General features: G+C 37.1%; 1 protein-coding gene and 1 long non-coding RNA gene across 2 annotated transcripts in view; both read left to right on the top strand.

Moving 5' to 3' along the window:
• LOC107999055 (uncharacterized) overlaps positions 1 to 17,183 on the top strand; it is a 46,696-nt gene extending 29,513 nt beyond the window's left edge. Inside the window, exon 2 of the mRNA XM_017058708.3 lies at positions 12,334 to 17,183. Within this exon, the coding sequence (XP_016914197.2) occupies positions 12,334 to 14,223 (1,890 nt within the window). The 3' untranslated portion in view covers positions 14,224 to 17,183. The remainder of the gene's footprint in view (positions 1 to 12,333) is intronic.
• Positions 1,287 to 4,492, top strand: LOC107999059 (uncharacterized). Its single transcript, XR_009829541.1, has 3 exons — positions 1,287 to 2,224; positions 2,306 to 4,134; positions 4,202 to 4,492. It is a non-coding gene; the product is annotated as an uncharacterized LOC107999059 (long non-coding RNA).
• Positions 17,184 to 17,222: the final 39 nt, after the last annotated feature.

The following is a 17,222-nucleotide window of genomic DNA, read 5'->3' as shown; positions in this document are numbered from 1 at the left end:
AAATTTCGAGTATTTTTTATTATACTATAAATCTATTTTTTAAAAAATTTTTTTTATTTTTATTACTCACAAAACTGTTCAATATATAATAAGTTTTCTTGTTGATATAATGGAATTTACACGGCAGTGCTAAGCCTTTCACAATCGTATAATCGGAAACTGCGTCAAGAGTGGCACAGGACACACAGGGTTCACGTTTCTCCTGTGTGAGTTCTCCTCTCTTGCTCTGCTTTTCTGACGTAACGTAGCAAGGCCGCAATAAGAAATTGTTTACTACGACCTGTTCGTCGCCGTGATACCGTGATACCTGGAAACAATCGATTTCATAATAAAGATTTTTCACGCCTTTACAATATTAGTAGAACGTACGACAAGAGTTTCGAACAAAAACACTTATTGCATCCTTTTTCAATTCTTTTCTTTCTTTTTTTTTTTTTGTTTCTAATAATTTCAAGTCCACAGGTTCAAAACAAATGACGAAAAAGAAGAAAGTAGACTTCCTTCGTAGCCATGAAGCGTAACACCTGGCTTAATATGCAAAAAAAAATCGTCCGGTTGACATTATGTGTTTTATTAGCATATAAATTATCGATAAGAGGTTCGCATAAAACCGAACAACATTTATCATTGTAACCACAATTTTCTTCGAGAATCGTGGACAATAATTATTCACGATCATTATGACGAGAAAAAGAAATAAATAAATAATCTCGTTCGAGGTAATAAGTTTTACAATTAATCTTTATGAGAGGGAGAAGATCTCAAGTACATATATTAACGATAATTTATACATATTCCTTAAGTTAATTTCCGCGTTCCGCTATTCTTTTTTATTTTCATTCGTAAATTCGAGCAAGATTAAGTTTCGAGTAAGAAAATTTTCCACCTGTTACTGATTCTCCTCGGTCATTTTGTCAATTTGTCGTTTCTCATGTAAGTTTCGCTTCGCGGAAGCGAATTACCATACATTAGCCGATACGTTTAAAATTATTTCGCTCGGATAATCGTTATAAATTATGGACATCGAATTATGCCCACTATTGTTAGACATTCGTCACAGTAAAGTTTTACGCATACGCACGAAGTGCGTAAGTAGGATATTTATCGAGATTATACGTGAAACGTAGTATTTTTGCGGTAATATACGATGCCTTGTAATAAACGAAGTGCCTTTGTCCGTGAATAATAATTCTAATTTTTTTCCTCCTCCCCCCTCCCCTCTGTATTCTTTTTTTAGTTAAAATTATTCATTTTCCAATATCATTCGATGTTTTTTTTTTTAAATAATCAATGTATGAAATATAAATACTCGTTTAGATTGTAACAGTTGAGATAAATTATAAATTCTTGCGGAACCTGTTGCCGCATTATGAGAACTCGCTAGAATAATTAATAATAATTGACTTCTAATGATACTTTTTTACGATAGTATTTTATTTTCCATTCCTTGCCTCGCTTTTTAATAACTTTCAACAAAATATTATCATCAAATACAAATATTACAAATATTTTTTACTTCCTTCTCTTAAAAAAAAATATACTCTCGTAAAACGTTTAGTTACAAATAATTCTATATAAATACACCGTAGATGTATCTTATCCCCATATACATTTTCTCGCAATTTCATCGTCTAATAATAATATTCGTATCGAAAAAAATTGTTTACCGAGAAAAACTTCTGCTTTTCGGTCGCAAGATCGGGGGCCAATCGTTTATCTCTTCGTTCCACGTTCCTTCGTTGATAAACAAGCGGTTATAAAGCCCATTACAGCCATATTTCGCGCAACAAAGTCGTACACGCGTATCGAGGCCACCCGATTTATCGAGTGCTCTCCTTCGAGTGTAACGCGAAACCGTATCACGGGCAATTACTTGATGAGTCTATAACGCCTTGTAATTAACCCGTACCGTGTGCCCGATCGTGTGACTGATTAATTGCGAATTTCTTTATTATTTCGACGTTCATTGAAGACGGAATCGATGGCTCCTGTTTTATGCGAGTGAGATTTATGATCCGCTTCGAGGGGGAAAAAAAGAAAAGAATTTTTTCTTCGTTGATGGAAAGCACGATATTAAAATACGAATAGAGAAAATTGAAGTTTGCGAAAAGTAGAACGAGTTATGTGGAATTTTTTTAATTAACAGTTGATGGTATAAACTTGGTTATGTATAATATATACTCGTGCAAGGAAATATTAAGAACCCTACAATAAATAAATAACGGTATCCTTTTTTTTTCCTCTTTATTAAGAAGATTTATAAAAAAATACTTTATAAAAGTCCTCTTTATATTCTATGTTACAGAGAATCAAACCTTAAAAAGAGGTAGAAATCCGTCATTTTTCATCCTTTAATTATTACGAAACGTTAAATTTCTGGCGCCAGCCGATCAAAAGTCGCCGCAATCGTCACCGTCACTGTCAAATCTCCACATTTGAATAATCCAAACGCTTGCCCACGCACAAGGAAGTCATTAGGATTTCATGGCGCCTCTCTCAATCATCGATCCTAAATGCCTTCGGTCTAGTAAGCGAATCCGTTACTTTCCTAAGAAGAAATCGAAACGGCCGGTTCGCGTGTTCGCGTTCGATCCAGCTCGTTCGTTTGGTTCGTGACCTCGCGATTATCCAATACCGTAGAAAGAATGTAACACGTAAACGATTTCATCTCTGCTGCGTGTTTAACGGGCGAGAAGCGAGGGTGGTGCGATCGTATCTACTCTCGGTTCTCGTTTCGTGAAACGAAAATAGATGGACCGAGGAGAGGTGTTCCGTCGCTTCGACGGTGTTCGACGATTCCTTCCCCCATTCGTTCCTCGACACACTTCGAGCGACCTTTGCGATGCCTGGGCGAAAGGTCATGCGACCCCTTCGTTCGATCACGTTTTTTTCCTTTTCGTTTTGATCGATGCCTCGTTCCAGCGTGGGCGTTGACATTGACTGCTGCGGTTTCCACCAGGAATGTTTGCACAGAGGAGGTTTGGGTGTCGATAAATCGCGGATGTTTGCGAGGATGGAGGTGTTTCGTAATGCGCAACTTTGAAAATTTTCTTATTCCTTCCTCGATTTGTTATTTCTCACAGAAAAATAACGACAAATGTTCTCGTATGAGATATAATTTTGTATAATTTATAGATTGTTTTTCTGGTATAGGCATATATTTATTAATTAGTATTATTTTATTTATTCTTCGTTGTGAGGGAATAATGAATAAATTTGATGAGAGTTACTTGGCACGAATCGAAAACTACCCAAATATATGATTTAATCGAGCCTAATTAGAGAATTCATCGAATCTAGATCCTCTTGAGTAATAGAATTCGTGATATTCATGATATATTTTTATTTGGAATTTATTTTTTGTAGTTTGAATTTTTTTGTGAGTCTTGACTTTGAGTGACTCAACTTCTTTGTACAAAATCCTTCAAAAGATGCAATGAATCGATTTTAGATATATCATATTACTTTATCCATCAAGGGAGAAGAGGATTATATTAAATGGAAAATTTGTTTCATTTAAAAAATAAATAGAGCGTAGCTAAAAGTTGCTTTCCTGTTTGACTATATAAAGCACGGTTGCTCACCTTACGTAAATTATATAGAACTGGAGTGTGGGAGGACTGAAACATTTATTACGGTGTCCCCGAGTACGAAATTACGCCACTGTGCATTGTGTAAGCATTGCTGGGCATACGCATGCTAGTTAAACTTTCGCTGGCGAAACATTGGAAAAAAAAAAAGAAAAGAAAAAGAAAAGAAAAAAACAGAAAGAAAAGAAAAAAAAAAGAAACTGACCCTTACCTTTTTTTCGCGATACGCCGACTCTTGTCTCTGAACACAGGCAGCTCGAAGGATTTGCAAATTTGCGAACTTCCAGTGTATTTGCATATATTTAATCTTCGATTGACTGCATTATGATCGGGTCATTTCAGACATCTTGAACGAAACAATTCTGTTACAAGTATATTTTAACTCTGTTACGATCTTCGAATTCTTTTTTTCTTTTTTTATTCAGTCTCGATCTTGTCCCGAGAGAAGAAAAAAAAATTGCTTATGCTTTCGATAAAAACTTCCATATTATCCGTAATTTTGTAAAATGTATAATTGACAATTGGTTCGAAAATATATTTTGAGGTAATTTTACCGTAAATAAAGATAGGTTACGACTATATTATATCGTAATTATATAAATTTATTTCAGGGGACTCAATCATCCACTTCCGCCATCCAAGGATTAATTATAAATCGTGTGTATCGTATCGAAATTTTGAAAAAAAAATTCGAATAACGGCTTTGGCCTTGATTTCGAAAATTAACTAAAAAATTAAATCGATTGTAATTAAACTAAATATCGCATTGATGGCAAGTCAATTAGTATATATGATCGTATGAGAGCTTTTTGATACGGATATTAAATTATAATAATAAAACCTAATTGGCTATAGTCGCCACTCAATACATGTTTATAAATATATATATATATATATATATATATATATATATATATATATATATATATATATATATGCATACTTTTCATCACATTTTCCATGGATGTTTAATTACCGTTTGCGTGTTCTTATTACTTATATGCATCTCATACTATATTCTTTAACGAACACATTATTATTACAAATGTAATAATGTATAGATATAAATATAAGTGAGTACGTTCCATAAATATATAATCAAGCTTACTAAAAATTTATGTAATTGCACACGGGCAATAATTTCAAAGTTCAATTTTAATTTCTTTTTATCAATTATTTATGATAAGAATACGTTCCTCTATATACGATTATACATATTTTTAAATTCGAAAAATTAAAATTCAAAATTTAACAACCGATTAAATTACACTGTGTTATTTACATTAAGAATTTTATGTTACAATTCCATTAGATATTTGTTGCAATGTTGCACGATGTACATCGTCTCGTTACAATTCCCTCCTTAAATAAAAAAAAAAGAAAAAAAGGAACAATAAAGTTTCTGTCCTCTTTTTACATCACGTTCGAGTAGCAACAATTTCGAGGAGTTGCTCAACTTCATGGATTGTTGCTGCACGATAATTTGCCAGGACGTTTGCATAAGCGATGTAAGAGAATATGAAAGAGCTTTATATCGATCGGGGTGTTCATTTGAAGGAGCGTGATTAGTTTCGCCCGATCATAATTCCATAGATTTTTTTTTAAAGTGGCGTGGGAATGATCATGAGAATGGCGTGCAATCACCGTGCAAATCGAAGAAATTGCTATTGTTGTGGTGAAGAGACGCTTATTAATTAATTGTTAAACAACCCTGAACGTGCCAAAGAGGAAAATCTCGCTATTGTAAGCAGATATAGCAGAACGAGTGTCCTTTCCTTGATTACTTTCGTGAACTTCAAGGTGCTGCGAAGCTATTTACGATGATAACGTAATACGCACGATGAATTATCTTCATTATCTGGTGAAAAAAAATCAATGAGAGAGTAAGATTGTTGAAAGAAGATGTAAACTTGTTGCTAGCAATCACTCGTTAGATTCTTGCTTGTAAATTATGAGTTATTTTTAAAATAGAATATTATTTCGAGTTGTGATAAGATTGTTTGAAAGTTTCTTTGCTAAGAGATTAATTTTCTATTAAAAAGAGAGAAGAAAAAGATCTCAAAATTTATTTTCTTTCAAAACTAAGAAATTTTTATTCTCATTTCTATATTTCAAAAATTTTTATTACCATTCTAAAATCTTAACTCGAATATCTGAAAATTTATTTTTCTCTAAACCCGAGAATTTCTTATTTTCAAATTATTTTCGAATTCTAAATCTAAATATTTCAAAGATTACTTTTCTTTGAAACTAAAGATTAATGTCAAAACAATCGGTTTAAAAAAGGAAAAAAAAATTTTGTGGAAAAGGATTAATCAATTTACTCATTGAGCGTCGAGGTTAAGATTTCCGATGGGAATATCCAAAAGCAGATGATGGCCTTGAAGGGGAGAGACATGCATCGTCATCGGCACGACACTGGAAAAGAGGAACGACCGATACGAAACGAGATCGAAGCAGCGTAAATCGAAGCTGTCAGGACAAAAGCGTTCGTTGACAGACAGTACGTCTCTGAAGAAAGACAATTAGTCTTAATGGAAAAAAGACCGGCTTACATTGGGGCAAACGGGTTGGACAGGCTGTGTGTGCGTAAAGAATATATCAGATTGTGCGTAGTGATGGGATCAAGTTCAATATGTGTTCACGAATTCAAATAAACTCGGATTACGATTAAATATAATTAATATTATTGTATTATAGATTAAAACAACCCAAAGATTATTCAATTCACATTACCTACAAAAATATATTTATTTTGTTTTGTTGAAAAAAAATTTATCACAGATAAAATTTCAGCTCGAACAAATGTATTAAAGGATTCTTGGTGACAGGTTTTAAGGATTAAATGTGCTGCCATCTATTTTATCTTATCCAAGTTCTAGTTCAAAATAGATTTATTTTACGGTTCAAGATTCGAATCTATAAGAATTGTACTTCATCCCATCACTAGCCTTGTGTAGTACGTACTCTTGTAAGCTCCTCACCACACCCACTCGCAACCTTGATTGGTCTCCCTTGCAGATTCCTTAGAACTTGATATATTTGTGTTACTTATTCATCACGGATGTATCTTTCGAACGATTCAACCACGTGCTTTATATCGTCTACCAACGATTCAACTCGATTCAACCAGAATAATGAAATAGAACGTACACCGGTTTATTCCTCTTCGTTCGAGAAATACTACTCGTCGAGTAGTGGAAAAAATGACGGGAACGATTGATGCTTCCTTTAGGTTAGGTTACCTCGAGGATAAAAATCTTGCTCCCTTGAACGACTTAAACTTAAACAATTTTTAGTTGTCTCTCGTTTTGACAGAATGTAAAATGGAGACACGCCGTTACGCTTTGCGCTGAGTTCTTGAGTAATTAGGATAATTGAGGTAAGCAGACTTTAGAGAAGCGTATCTTGTAAGTGTATCGAGCAGTCTTGTAACGTGTTCATAACGCTCGTTATTCCACCAGAAGATTTATTTCAATTTTATCGAATTCGCAACTTGTTATCTGGAAATTAATTTCGTTCGTTGCCACGGAATTTAATCTGTGTGCTTAGAGAAAAAAGAAATATTTAGAAATTAAAATTCTAAAGTGAAATAATAACAGTGATTAAAACGACTTGACTAGCGGCCCACATTTGCCAATATGCTCAATTCCGTGATTCCTTTGCGATGCGTTTGCTATTTAAAATGGCAGCCACACCTGCGTGGAATCGTCATTCATATCTCCATTGGTATCATTCGTTTTAATTACGTTATTGGGTACGATTGCAACAACGATACAATGCCTAGAAGTGACCGATTCCCTCAGATGTTCCGTCGATTAATTTTAGGACGTCGTAATGTCTGTGTACGGCTTAATAGTGTACAGCGGTAGAAACGGTGTATCTCATTATTTAATGTCGCCTTTCAGAAAAGCTTAATGAGTTCTTAAATACTAGCTTGTCGAATCGAATCTTATGCAATATTTATGGGGATCAGTTTGTACCGGCTTGTTACATTAATCGTGTTTTTGAGTACCTTATCTTTTCAACCGTGTAATCGATTGAACAAGAATTGCGTAATATCGTTATAATATTTTACACGGATTTTTATTCGATATCTTTCGAGTTTCGAGAAAGTTTAAATTTCTAATTCTAAAATTTCTTTCGATGCAAGAAAAATTTGTTAAAATATTCCAACATTTCAAAATGGCTGAAACGATACCGTTGTCGGAAAGAGAGGATTGCGTCTATCACACAATAAATCTAACATCTAATCTAATGATATCGAACACGTGTGAAGCTCGCTGTCCAGCTCGCTCAGCTCGTTCGCATCCTCTCGAAAAGTCACGATTCTTGGACGGTGACGAGGCCTGGTTTTAAAATGGCCGCACCTGCATACTGTTTATAACGCAATGATATATCCGCTCGATCTGGTCCAATGTTTGTCCGCTCTCGGAACCCACGCAAATTCCGCTATTCACGCTTAACCTCTTAATCACGCGCGTGTATCTTTAACGAAGCCGTTCTTATCGATAATAATTAAAATGCTTCATCATTCGAGTCAACGAACGAAATTCGCTTCGTAACGTGAACAGGTTGATTCATCGTTCAAATATATACAGTAATGCAACAGGAGTGCGTTTACCTTCGAACACTTGTCAGTGACGTAACGTTAATTATATCTGATTACGGTGATGGAATGACAAGCGTGTCATCGAGTCGAAATTGATCACAGGCAAAATTTTTCGATTTCTTCTCTGCGAGTTCCAAGTTCAAGGTTAGATACTCAATTTAATTAAAATCGTTTAATTAATCGAAACTTTTAATTTTTAAACTCTAATAAGTATACCGTTAACGTATGAGATATGTACAAATAAATTTTGGAAAAAATATTTGGAAAAAATCGTAATAAAGACATTTATAAAATTCATTTAAAATTGTAAAAAAAATATTCTAGATTATATTGAAATTATAAATTTATTATATTCTAAAGCACAATGGCGCACAATTCCAATAACTAAACACTTACGAAATGACATTTATGATATTTCGTGTACATTTCTTGGAACATTGAGTCATCGAATCTAATAAAGTCGTTCATATCATTGTACTATTTTCAAAGTTCGTTCCATTTTCCATGTGATCCGAACATTGCGCGAGATGTCACAACTTATTACACCCGTATCATCCACCATTCTCATGGCAAGAACGGTATTCTTACTTGTCACACTGTCACTTGCAACGATACAAATCGTTCTATCTTTCCGTGAATTACATTCGTTAGCAACCGGTTATTCCTTTATCACGATTCCGTCTCGAACTTCTATTAATACATACATATGTGTATATATATATATATATACACCGTTAGTTTTAGTCGACAAATATATAATAAGAAGTATTCGTATTCTATTCGCCACGATCGAACGAGCCTCTTCGTAATATCGAACGCGACATTGACAAAGCGCACTAAATATTACTCTCTTAATTTACGTCTTAAAACTTTATCGAAAACTTGATCTTTCAAATTAAAATGATCGTTCGTAGAGATGAGAATTTATCATATTCTTCTCTAATTAAACGATATTAATAAATTTGGTCAAATGCTCGATTGAACTTCCATCCCTTCATATTCGCATATTTCATACGAATGAACGTGCAACGCTAGACATCTGCAGGGAATAAGTGGGCGAACCGAATGACCTCATCCGAGGTGTCTACACGACACTGCTTACATACGTGTTCTCCTTTCAACAGGAAATCGTTCTAGACCAGTCTTGGCTGTACGTTGTACACGGTCACTTTATAAATCGAGCGAATATCTCCGTTTGTACTTGTTTCCATCCGATTTATAGAAACATTTATGGAAACAATTCGATTATAATAATTTCCTTTAAAATATCATCTAAATATAAATACAAATATACATATGCAAAAGATAGAAAAATTTTGTCAAATTTTCTGCCACTCCAAGATGGCATAACACTAATTTTTTTTAAGTAATTCGAAACACGATTATATAAAATATGCACTCTTATCCTTTCATCGAAATTCACGAATTAAAGATCCATAAAGAAAATCACATTCGTATCTTTCTTCGTATCTAAAAAAAAAGAAAAAGGAAAGCAAGAGAAATTTAATCAAATTTTAAATTCTTTCAAAGATAAGTGATTTTTTTCTTTTTTTTTTCTTTTTCACGAATATCTCTCGAATCGCTTTTAATACTGTTTCGAATCGTTTGTTCAGGGGGGAAGGGGGGATGACGCAATGGCGGCGACCTTCCGCGGGATTGCAAAAATTTCAATTCAGAGCGTTTTACGGCGGATCGAAAGCGACGAGTAAAATCGTGGCGAGGAGGTCTCGACCTTTTTAAATTATTAACGATCCAGGTATCCCGGGCTTTTGTGCCGTGGATAAATATTTTTACGCTTCCCTCACCCTCTCCCTTTCCCTCCGTCCACCGTTCTCTCCGGGAATCGCGTAATAACGATATAAATTAAGACTTTATGCCCGTGTATAGAAAGCGAGCGATCCGTGAATTCGGTGTTTTGGATCATTGTGCGACGGGGATTTCGTGGATTTTAACGGTGCTTTTATCGTGAGGTAGCGGACAATGTGGGGCTCTGGATGGTGAACCTTGAAAAGAAGAACAAGCGACGACCGGTTTACGACCGTTTAAGGACAATTAAGAACATGAAACGTAGAATCAAGGATTTTTGGGAGGGAGGGGGAATTTTTATATCTCATTACTCGGGACAGAGAATTTTTCATCGTGAAAGGTGTTTAACTTGTCGCGCATATATTTATCTCGAGACTAAAAAATTAGTAAGAATTCGTGAAGTGTCTATATTTGAGTTTAAAAATGCTGATTGTGATTCGTGATTCGAAGAAGATGTATTATTGCGCATTTGTGAATACGTAAGTTTTAAATTTCGCGCAAAGTGAAATTGGTAATTGCATGTTACGACTGTTCTTTATTATTTTTACGAGTGAAGGATGTCCCTTGAAATTTCAATGGTCAAAGTCATTGTGTAAATATACTCGATTACCTTAATCTACAACTTGTTTGAACGTATGAATATCCGATCGAAACAGTGAACGCTGATTTTAATTTCACTCACACCTGTTTAAGCACGTGATTCTCGTATTTCCGTATTCAGAAGAGAGTAAGACGAAAGATATTACGAGCCTAAAACATACAAAAGTTTGTTATTAAGAATTCGTTTGAGAAAAATCCACGTCTTTGAATAATAAATTGATCTTCGACGTCATACGTTACTTACATTACGATTATTCGTTACACTATATGCAAACGAGAAATAAAACGAAGATATTATAGTAGTAGAAATATAACATCTCATTGCTACTAACTTAATAAATTAAATTTGTTGCGAATTTAAATACTCAAGTCGAGTTTTATTAAAAACTTCCCCAATTTTTATCACTAACCCATTATTCGAATTTAAAGGTAATCTAGAAATATTTTTATCGCTCCAAATTATTATTCACGCGAAGTATATCGCCTTTTTTTCGAAAAGAAAACGTTCAACACTTTTAATGAAGAGGGGTATCGAAGGCCGCCACTTTTTTCAATCATGCTAGGAAATGAGGTGTTCGTAAAAGATAACAAGGTGACAACTAGGTGGAACATGAGTCAAAACTCCTCCCCTCGTGCCATAAGCTGCCTCCTCCTCCCCTTTCGCGGTCTTAACATAATTTATAAATTGGTAGGATGCACCTGGCACGACCTTCGCGTGTTGACTAAAGCGAGTTGGCGCTTTATCGTTGGGCGCGAGAATTGAAAAAATAAGACATGCGTCCTCGGCTCGTAAAGTACTTGCGAACTTGTTCACCGATCCCACGTGGCTTTAATGGACCCACAACGCTTCGTCCAACTTCAACGTTTTACAGATACTCGAAAGCATGCGCGATGCTTATCTCGACGGAACGATAGCAAGCTTTTCTTCGAACGATCCCACTGTCTTTCTGAATTCACGACTCTTGCGCATTCCGTATAGATAACGATTGACTTCGTGCAACTTGGCTCGTTGTTGTATTCCCCTCCGTATCCTGAATTCCGAATTCTCAATATTTTAAGTATTTTAGTGTCGATATATTTATTTTACAAAAATAAACTTGCCTAATATTAAAATTAAATGATTAATGTAATTAACTAATGTAAGTAACGAGTAATGCATTTTATATAGCGATATTATTCAAAAAGTTGTATTTTAATTGTAGAAAATAAGAAAGAATAAGCAAAAGAAGAATTTTGAAGAATACGAGGTGAAAAATTAAGCTAATGCTTTCGTATAACGCGGTTAAGGAAAATTTGGAAAATAGAAATGAAATTTTTTTTAAGGAAAAGAAACATTGCAACAAGTAAAGAATGCAATTTGAACACTCAAAAGATGAATATCGAAAGGAATAAATATATGGATAAATATATAAGTACATATGCTTAGTAGTTAATGATTCTGTGGCGCTAGTATCGCGTCACATGACTAGATCCTAATTTTACCTATATATTTGAAAAAAAATTCAAAACAATGTTTTTCTTATCTTAAAAGCCATCTTCACAAAATAATCAAGTTTTCATCCAATATATTCATCTCGTAGATATTAAATATCATTAATATCACAATCAAAAAGAAACATGAGTCAAAAATAATTCCGTCTGATCAAACGAGAATCAATTGTATTTACACTGCACGAATTTTCTTCCCGGATTTCACTTTCAACGAGGAAACAAACAATTTTCCAGGTACTGCTGAAGGCGGCACTGGTGTGGGACGAAGTACACGGTGCTCCAGCGAAGAGGAACGACATACTCGCGGGCACGGAATTCCTGTCCGTTTTCATAAACGGCGCCATGGCGACACCACCGCAGCGGCGCAGAGGTTTCAGACGCGGAGGACAGTCGGCCACGTCAGGAGACAGCGCGACAGCGGAATCTCATCAGCACGAGGCGTCGATTTATCGAATATCGCGCAATCCCGGAAACAGACAGGTGGTCCCAAGAGCGAGGAACACAAGCGGGCGTGAAGAGGTGGTTCGATTCTATCCCATAAGTCACAAAACGTTGGAGAACAGGCAGCAGAATCTGGCGTCGTTGATCGACGAGTTGACCACCACCGGCGACATATCCTCGACGAGGCTTGCTCCCCAGAGTTCGATTAGCGCGACGACGACAGCCACGTCGACAGGCACTACGCGGGAGAAGTCGAGGACGAACGCGACGACGACGAGCGTCAACTCGACCAACAAAGGGGTCGTAGGTCGGCAAAAGGTTATAGGCGTCAGCGTGACGTCCACCGTCGAGGCCACGCCGTACAAGGTCAGGGTGGAACATTACGACAATACGGACGCGACGGTCGTCTCGCGGCCTCCGAGCTCCATCTCGATCTCGTCCAAAGACGTTACGAAGGAGACAAGGAACGGCACGGCGAGGGCTTCCACAACCACGAGGACCACGACCGCGAGAACAACGTCGACTACGATCAGCGCGACAACCACGACCACTGTCCTTTCCACGAGGACGACCACGACTACCACGACCACGACCACACCATCGTCCTCCAGCTTCGTCACGGAGGATCTTAGCAACATCGTATCCGAGTCGAACAGGAGCGAGTTTTCCGTGGACGAGGGATCGCCCAGCACCAGTTGGCGATCAGCCAATCATCAGAGCTCGATCACGCCTGGCCCACTCGCCAAACACACCCCGTCGTTCGCCCAACATCGAAAGACGAACGGCACCACTGGAAGAAGCGTTTCCTCCGGGGATACGATCACTCTGCCAGCGGAGGACAACTACGAATTACCCGAGGAGAACGAGGAACCTAAAGAGCCGAGCGAGGAGCCCGTAGAGGTACAATCGGAACGGTACCAGGCGGTGCAAGGACGAAAGGCAGGCAGACACTTCGACGCTTCCCACTACAATCGACCGAGTAACAAGATGTACGGCCAATCGTCGAAGGGCTACAACAAATCACCACGACCGTACAGCGAGCCGGCCAAGTCCTACAGCGAGCCGGCCAAAGTGTACAGCGAGCCTGAGAAAGTGTACGGGGAGCCGGCCAAGGTGTACAGCGAGCCGGCCAAGGTTTACAGCGAGCCGGCCAAAGTGTACGGTGAGCCTGCCAAGGTGTACAGCGAGCCTGCCAAGGTCTACAGCGAGCCTGAAAAGGTGTATTCCGAACCGTCGAAAGTCTACTCGGAACCTGCCAAGGTATACTCTGAACCTGCCAAGGTGTACTCTCAACCGGCCAAGGTGTACAGCGAGCCTAGCAAGCTCTACGATTCCGAGGGACACCCGTTGAATCGGCAGGGAGAACCTGACGAGCAGAATTACGAAGTAGACGAGTCGGTGAGCGTGAGCAGCAATGGAAACGTGCACGGGCCCCAGATGATGCTCACCGAACCTTCGAACGCCTCCGAGGTGGAGGATGGCCACAAAGTGGGCTACGTGGTCGAGGGTAGGAATTACAGGAAGTACAGAGTCGAGGAGAGGACTCCGGATGGCTTCATCGTTGGGGAATACGGGGTCGTGAGCCATGACGATGGTTCCTTGAGGGGTGTCAGGTACACTGCGGATGGTACCATCAACCCTCGGTTAATTTATGACGCGCTGATGAAATTTCTGGCCTTGTGAAAGGTGAAGAGGTGAGACAGATGTGGACAGAAGTGTTGAACGAGGGAGGTACGGAGTCGACGACGTGTCGCGTGGCTTTTGTCGAAATCGACAACGAGACAGAGCGATTAATCGTGATTTTAATTGGATCAGGAGGTAATCTAGCGATTGTTCAAATTCTAAGGTGAAATTGAATATTTCACGAATGTGTGTCTACGTTTTATTTGTGTATTCATCGTGTCGCCATTGTCGAAGATAATATTGCGTAAGACCGAGAAATTCAATGTCATCGCTGAGCAAGGATAAAACGAACGATTAAACGAGCTTCACGAACAAGCGAACGAAAACTTGGACTCGTTAGGCGCGAACGGTTATCTTTGGTCGGTCGTCACTCCGTCGTTTCTGAGGTCTAAGGAAAAGGTCACAGCGATTCTCCGCTGACTTGGCTGATCCAGTCTTTCGTCAGAGAGGTTGAAATTACAAAGAATACCAATTTAAACATTATTATTCATCGCTTGTTAAAATTAAAGTGTACAACGCGATAATGGACACTGATTATTATTTTTCTTTCGATATGTATAAATCGGTATATTTATTTTTATTTCAATTTCCCAATCTGTAACAGTATCAAAAATTTAAAGAAAAAAAAAACATAAATATTCTATGAGAATAGTTTCGATTGCATAAAGCAATGTGTATATCATCTTTTCGTAGAGTTAAACTTCACGTAAATATTTGTACGATATTACTTAAATTGAAAATTGGCATATCTATATTCTACAAATATATATTAATTAATATCTTCTCATAGAAAATAACTGAATTGTATATTTTAATTATTTGCTTGAAAACATTGAATCAATTGTGATACTTCGTACATATTACTCGAAAATCAATTTTATCGTTATTATCAATGCCATTACATTGTAAAAACAATAATTCAATTCGCTGTCTCGTCAAAAGCGACGCGATTAAGTCGACGGTAAACGAAAACGACTGATTCTTTCGCTCTTGCCAACGCAACTGCCTCAACCGATTAATATTTAAGAATGGCCTTCCACCAGGAGATCTCGCTGGTGTCTGGCGTCGGTGTCCACTCTTTTTTGACGGGAAGGAAAAGATGGTCGCTGGACGATTCGATCGGGCGAAATGCGTGGAATTCGAAGCGAAACAATTCTCGTTGCGAAACAAAAGTACGCTTCCCTTTCGATGGCGAAAGCGATACCTAACCTAACTTTTGTGCGCTCGCTCGCCTCCTCGATGGCCTTTGAGAAGACTCTCGAGCGGCAATTTCTTTTCCCTTCGTTCGTCTAGCGATTCGAAAACTCCTCGATCGTGGCGCCACGTAGTTGCGTAAATTTTTGTGATCGCGTTAATCGCGCAAGCGTGTTTTCTTTTTCTCGAGATTTGTTAAAATTAGGAAGGTGGTGGTAGTGGTGATGGAGATACGACGCACGGTGTTCGGTGGTTCAGTCGATGATTGGATTGTTCTTGGTAAAGATATTTTTCGTACAATGACTTTTTTTTCCTTTTTTTTTTCATTTAATTCCGAGATTAACGCTAGAATCATGAAATTCCGAATCAATTCGAGCTTCAGATTCTTTTTCTTTAATCATTAAAAGCAAGTGCAAGTGCTTATTTTTATAATTCCCTATTTTAACTTTAGTGTTTCAACTGTGTAATATATTTAGATATAAGTTGGCAGCGTTAATTCGAAAAAAAATGTGAAGAAAATCCTTTGTCACGCATAAATTGTACAATTTGTTAAGTAAAAAATATGATCGTTATATAGAAAAGAATCGACTGAACGTATATGTCGCGTGCTTTCGTCACTGCGACGCTTCTGTGATGAAAAAGCGGATCGAGAAGTCGCAGCTGCCCGGGCCTCCATTTTGGATTCACTCTTACCAAGTTAATTTAACACCTTTATCTCGATCGCCTGAAACTCGAAGGCTCCGCAGCTGCGGCCAAATTGCTGACTTGTCACGGCAGCGTCTCTGCGCACTTCTTTGTAGGATTTATGTATCTATTGTGCTAAGCTCTTTAAAGACGTTCCCGCGTCATGGAAGTATCTCACTCGTCGAGAGAGCCGTATAAACGATAACGTTATTTTATTATTAGGGTTTTAAATAGCTCATTCTTCCTCATTACCTCAATCTTTGAGATAGTTCCTTCTGCCATTTAAATAACGTGTAATTCGCCTTAAATTATAAACACGATCTCGAACAGAATTGTTACTTCGAACGATCCGAATAAGACAGTAATATAAAATATTTTTCGGACAAAAATTGTATTATATTATCTTGTATCATTTAGCGATAATTTAAATAATATAGATATTATTATATAATAATATAGATATTAAAATGACTTGATATGATATGAGGGACGAAAAAATTCTTTAAAGAAATTTCTTTCAAATGATTAAATATAATGGTTGCAATAGATTTTTTTTTACACGCGTATATACACAAGATTTATATATTTTGAATTATTTGATATAGTTTTATATCAAAAAGACGAATTTTAACTTAAAATCACACTTTGGTCGTTTTTTATTAATTAAAGAATTTTATAAAGAAAATTACAAGTAAATATTCATATCGTTCGAGGGAAAAATCCTTGTCTTGATCTTTCAGGCACGTCTGCTCGAAACTTTTCCGATCGACCACGGAAAAACGAATCTCGAAGCGGACGTGAGGTCTGTTCGCGTGGAATCGATGAAACTCGTTCGCTCGAATGTTGCTCATCCTCGTAGGTTTAAGTTGCGCGTTCATCGTCTCTATTTTTTATTATATGTAAGAGTAAAGTATTCTGATATTAGTTACACGTGATACCATTATGATTTAAGAAAACTGTCTCTCTTTAACGTTAGGCGTTACAACGATAAGTCTAATGTTTATTATTGAAATATTATAGCGCTGTGCAACCATTGTCATTTCGTCGAATACAACTTTGTAATAAATTCCATTGTCATAATATTTTTTTTTCTTCTTTTAATCCGATTTAACCTTTTAGAC

The sequence above is a fragment of the Apis cerana genome, linkage group LG4, assembly GCF_029169275.1.
Source record: "Apis cerana isolate GH-2021 linkage group LG4, AcerK_1.0, whole genome shotgun sequence".
NCBI classification, from domain to species: domain Eukaryota; kingdom Metazoa; phylum Arthropoda; class Insecta; order Hymenoptera; family Apidae; genus Apis; species Apis cerana.
This window is presented reverse-complemented; position numbering and strand designations above follow the sequence as displayed.